At 40.6% G+C, this 6,009-nt stretch overlaps 1 protein-coding gene across 1 annotated transcript in view; it reads right to left on the bottom strand.

Annotated features, from left to right (window-relative positions):
* LOC134532281 (proton channel OtopLc-like) overlaps positions 1-5,094 on the bottom strand; it is a 48,434-nt gene extending 43,340 nt beyond the window's left edge. The window contains exons 1-3 of the mRNA XM_063368700.1: positions 5,090-5,094; positions 4,054-4,143; positions 2,291-2,405 (exon numbers count right to left, since the gene is read on the bottom strand). Of these exons, the coding sequence (XP_063224770.1) occupies positions 2,291-2,405; positions 4,054-4,143; positions 5,090-5,094 (210 nt within the window). The remainder of the gene's footprint in view (positions 1-2,290; positions 2,406-4,053; positions 4,144-5,089) is intronic.
* Between the last annotated feature and the right edge of the window lie 915 nt (positions 5,095-6,009).

The raw sequence follows: 6,009 nt of genomic DNA on the forward strand, positions 1-6,009 counted from the left end.
TTTGCTAATAAAAATGACCGGTTTGAGAAATAAAAACAACAAAATTAAAACTAAAAAAAAATATTATGTAAAATCTTCAAGTACAAAAATTAAACAAATTACTAGCATTTCTCGATTTATGCATCTGCTACCTACGAATTAAAGCGAGGTGGGAAGCGCCCCCCCCCCTCATAGGACCGTCCATTTCTTCGTTTGAGAATCTTCTCCACCAAAATCGTGTCGGGATACCTTGTAGACTGAATCTGTTCGGCATAGAAGCCACCATGAATTGGGTTGTGTTCGAGGTAGTAGGTCCTGGGCTCAGATTCGCGAACGTAAGTCACACGGAAAAGTTCGAGACTCAAATTCGCAGTGAAACCTTTCTTGAAGACGCCTTTCTGCTTGGAGATCCCCACATCACCTACGTTGACTTTATGCTTTCGTGGAGCTTCCTTCTTTGTTTTGGAAAACACAGTTCGAAGGAGGTGATTATCTTTTACGTCCTTCGGATTCGTTTTCGTGGTAGAAAGAACCGTGGAATTGTATTCGCTTATTAGTTTTCGGCAATTTATCCAGCCACTTGTAATTTCCATTAGCCGTGAAGTGTCGCCACATCTTTGGGCGCCAAATTCTTTTAAACCTTTCAACAATAGAGGCTTTGAAATTAATAAATGTAGAGTAGTGTTTGATGCCAAACTTATTCATAAAATCCTTGAAGGTTGCATTGTAGAATTATTTGCGGAGATCCATTTGCAGGTGTATGGTACAGTCCACCACGCAAAATGTCTGCCATGGCCTTGGTTACGTCGATCGCATTCTTCGATTTCACAGGTCTGGCCCAAGCGAACTTGCTATACACATCGATGACCGTCAACATTTACATGAAACCTTTATTGATTCGGGAATACGGTATCATTTCAACAAGGTCCACCTAGAGTAAATAAACAAGTCTACGCACTATGACTTTGCGACGAAGTTATTTCCGTCTTGCAGGAGCATGAAGTTCACGTGCAATTCAGGTTCGACTCATTGTATGTAGCTGGCTTCCCTCAGTTCTTCGAGTATGGCGACTATCTATTTTCTGTGCGAATAGTTTACTGCACTAAACAAAACAAGTAAAAGTTTTAACCTGTCAACGAATGCGTTTGGGTCGTCCCAATACACAGTCAAAGTTCTGACCACTTTCAACCTTTTTTAAACTATTACCATTTACTGCTAGTTCACTGAAGAGATTAGCGAGTATGTCGATTTTTAATGATCTTCGTCTTCATATGTACTACTTTCTGGGTCGTTATATTGAAAATTCGCATGAGTTAGTTCTAGAAGTTTCTTGTCCTCTTGCAAATATCCTGCATTTTAACCTGGTAATTTAAGGTTCCTGAATTTTAATCTGATATTATTAATTTTAAAAAGTTATTATTTTGATTCACATAGTATACCAGTAGACCGCGGGTATATAAGCGAGGTTCAGACGACTGGACCCTCAGTTCACCTCTGGCCACGGCGCAGTGCGGATCGTCTTGTTTGACTAGTCTGGTGCATAAGGCCGCTATTCTTGAGAACTCGACGGCATCTTAATCGTCGAACTGGATGGATGGTGTACCATCTACGGTGCAGACCCTGATGACAGCCTCGGAGATCCTAACATCATCGGTGCTGCCAAACTGAAGGTATCTTTAACACCAACTATAGAGGATACATCGACAGGTGTTCAGCCTACGCTTGAAGTTTTGACAGCAAACTCAAAGACCTCAATGTGCAATGGACGTTCATCGCACCAGTGCAAATACTGTAATCAGGGGCGCAACAGCAGGAGGGGGGGCAAGGGTATTTTGTCCCCCTCTGAAAACTTGAGGAGGGGGCAAACGGGGGCAAAGAAAGTGCTGTGTAATCAATTTTTAGATAATAAAACTGCTTAAATAGCACCATTTTCCACCTTGAAATACAAATTTTCCTGGGTGAGGACCCCCGGACCCCCCCGCTTCAATAGGGGGGATCGATGATTCTTTATAAAAAGGTATATTGTCCCCTCTTTGGAAATTTAGTGTTGCGTCCCTGACTGTAATGCATTATCACCATAACATCAAATGTTCGTCGGCATGAAAGAAGTGGATGTCGGAATATTACACAAAGAATACTGTTCCAGTGCATAAACTAATTTCACGTCTCGATAACCTAAATCGAAATTATGAAATCTGATTATCTGATTTGGGAAAGTTGAGTGCAGGCATAATGAATGTGGTCGTTGTTTTGACTCGCATCCCACGCCAGTCGCTGCAGGTACGTAAGTACGGACTGGAGGTTCGGCCACCTGGTAGTAGTTGGCCGGCACCGCAGGGGACAGCACCTCGGTCACGGGGAAGGCTATGCCCAGCACGAACAGCAGCTTCGCGTACAGGCACGACAGCGCCGTCGTCAGGGCGTCGCTGCAACACACGCGAGAGGAACCTGCAGTTGCACCACCGCTGCACTTCTCCGATGGCGTCACGGAACGAGGGGTGGCGCGCTAATTACTACACGTTACCACGTCCCCGTTCCAGGTGGCCATATCATTTTTTATGTTTGAAACTGTTAAACCTGTAGACTTTCTGTGTGGCCGAACATCACAAATTGTGTGTGTGTGTGTGTGTGTGTGTATATATATATATATATATATATACATATATATACACAGCATACAAACAACATACATTTTGCATAATTAGCTGGAAATGTTGAATTATTTATTTATTAACATTTTCATTCACCATGGATAAGATGAACGAAATGAAAGAAGTTACTGGAAATTTATTTTTGGTTTCAAAGGCAATGCTAGTGGCTGCTGCGTGATATGGTTTAAATTTCTTTCGTCCTTTATAAATAATAAAAGTACTGAGGATATTAAACGGCCAGATAAAAGGTAAAAATATGAATATTTTTTTTCTGAAATAAATTAAACCGTATCACGTAGTAGCCAGTTAAATTGATTTAGAATTTTAAAAGTTCCAGTTTCATATTCCGTTTCATTTTCCTTATCCATACTGTCCAAAAAACGATAAAAATGCAACTTTGCCAGATAATTATGAAAAAAATAAGTATGTGATAATTGTTTCATTTTGTGTAGGTTCAGCCACTCAAAGAGTTGACAATGTTAGAGTGTGTAACGTAAATAAATAATAATGACTGTAACGGGACATATACCTACCCTTATGCCTAGACATTGCAAAAATTAGCGAGTTTAAAGATTTTTACGATAAACTCCAGTCTCTTGTGTTCATTGGATGCTAACTTGTGAGATGTTTGAATCTATGATTGTACATTGGCTTGGTTGAGGTTTTCTCACTGGCCCACAGTTATTTTATATTTGAGCTTAAATTGCGAAATTAATCCGCAAAATTTTTCAGGACTCTACTTATGCTACAAATTTTTCACCGAAGTTTATTTTTTTTTGTAAATGTAACAGAAATATTATTATAAAATTACAGATATTTGTAAATTTTGTACATTCACATGAAAACAACTGTATCACTTGAAAATAGTGTTTGCAGTAATGCTGGTTTCAAATTATTTCCCGGGCATTTATGCATTGGGCTGTCCCCAGTACCTCCATTAGATGAAGTTTTTTTTTTTCAAACCGTTTCCTGAACAGCTTTCCAGTGTAACTGTGCACATAATGAGCATGACACAACAAAATCAAGTCAAGTTTTTGAATATTCAAGTATCTTTTTCGTGGTTAAAAAATTACGCTTGAATAAAACATAAATTAAATTATAACATTATGGGACAATTTTCGTAAGTAATACTCAGTATTATCTTTAAAACGTATATCATGTATTTCCACAGCAAACGTAGTCACGTGTCGTACAAAGTTACAATGTCTTTATTGCCGTATTACAAACTTTTTATTGGCAACTGGTTTTCCAAAGGACTCTTTTGTAAAAGTACAGTAAAATTGCTTGCTGTACGACAATTGGTACTGCATCATTTTCGTTTTATGAATATATTCCTTTTGCTGCGTGGTAACATTCAGCAATGGAAGTTTCGTAATTCTGGAAACATATAAATTACAAACTGTGCTTATATTTTATTTCTTACTCTCCCGGGTTCCAGCGCTTCTTCTTGTGGACGACCACGTGGATTGGTCCATGCTCTTCGGCGTTGGAGTTACGGTGGCCTGGCATCAGCCTGCGAACAAAGGCGGAAACAATAAAACATTACATTTTTTTATTTAATTTTATTTTCGACTGATCCGTTGTCCGAAAACCTTGCAGGGGAAAGGAGGATGAAAACAAAACTATACTACGCGGAAAATATAATCGCTACACTTAACTAAAACCCACAATAAGATTCAAACTAAAAGCCTCTAGCATAGTTTTACTGGAATTCCAGAAAGAAAGAAAACGCTATTAAAGTAATCACTATTTAACTTTAGAAAGCTTGTAGCTACATTACAGATTTCGAATAAAATTGTGTAAGACAATAGTATAAGAAAAAAATCACGAGTGTTGAAAACTAGACGATATGAGTGAGTCAATAGTTAAAAATACTATGTAAAAGCTTAAAAACATTTATGAATTTATGATAACCGAAACACCCCATTTTAGTATCAAAAATGTTCTGGTCATAACAATTTTACAACGTTTAATTTTTCTTCGGTTTGGTTTCGTTGAAGCATATTACATAAATAAGTAGAATACCTAACGTTAATGGTGTCTGGCTACACAACAAATAGTTTTCCCTCTGAAGGAATCGGTGTTTAGTATTTGTTCTAATTTTGGTAATTACTACAACTGAAATAAAATTGATAATATACATTAAGTTATGGTCGTTGAAAATATCTTTATTAAGGGGTCCGCCCAGTCAGGGGTGTATTTGTATTTTTGAGACGGAATGATTTTAGATCGACTGTCGTTGGTGATTCTAACGCGGTATCGCCGTACGTAGGGCGAGTATTTAATTTTTTTTTTGAAAAAGCGTCTATAACTGGAAAACTACGATACATTTCTTTTTGTGTTCTTCCTCCCCTCCCCCCCAGAAATGTTGTTAACTGACCCATCAGCTGTTCTCGGGTGGACGCTGAGAGTTATGCGCGGGAAAAGCAAGGAATTCTCGGGGAGTGTCGCGGGCTCACCCCATGACGTAGCGCTGGCCGAAGTGCGACAGCTGCAGCACGGCGGAGGGCCGGCGCGCAGACGGCGCCGCCACCAGGTCAGCGGGAGGCCGCAGGGACAGCATGTTGTCCACGCTGGCGCTGGCGGACAGGCGCTGCTGAGCGTCGCAGCCGCCGCCGCAGCCGGAGAACCTGAGGATGCCGGCGGCGGGCGCGGCGCTCGGCGGTCCCGGGAGCAGGGCCGCCCGCTGCCGGGAGACCTCGTCCCGCAGGTCCGCGTACGAGTGGCGCTGCTCGCTGCAACCCACCACAAGCACCACGTCTGCCTTTCCCTCGCAACCATCACCTCTCGCTGCAGTGAACAACACGACTATCGGCAATTGCGTCATGGGAAAAAGGGCACAGGGAACGACACTGCAAGTATCAGGAGCACGTAATGCGACGTCTACCTCCTAAGGCACTTCTTCTCACTGATCGTGCAGGGTTGATTGTATTGTTGCTGTGATCAGCAAGAAGATTATATTATACTACTAGCTGCAGTACCCGACGTTGCCCAGGCTAAACACATGGAGCTTTATTGTCTGCGAGTTAAAGCAAACTGGATAGCGCTATTTGACAGTGTGTTGGACATAGAGAAATGTCACACAATCACTGTCTATATGTTTATGATCTATGATTTTTTGTTTACCCATGGAGATCGGTTATTTATTATTAATTTATTAATTATTAAGACCATTAATCGAAATAAAAACCATCCTATTTCTAAAGTTGGAAAACATTACACATAAATGCCAATTTTCATCGAAATCGGTTGACTTGGTGAGGAGTTCACTGGAAAAAAACATCAGGACACTAGATTTATATATATTAAGATGTGGTAGGCGGAGTGGTGGTAAGGGATACTTATAGTATCAGGAAGCACATAACGCTACAGCTAGGCT

This window comes from Bacillus rossius, chromosome 5 (assembly GCF_032445375.1).
Source record: "Bacillus rossius redtenbacheri isolate Brsri chromosome 5, Brsri_v3, whole genome shotgun sequence".
NCBI classification, from domain to species: Eukaryota; Metazoa; Arthropoda; class Insecta; order Phasmatodea; family Bacillidae; genus Bacillus; species Bacillus rossius.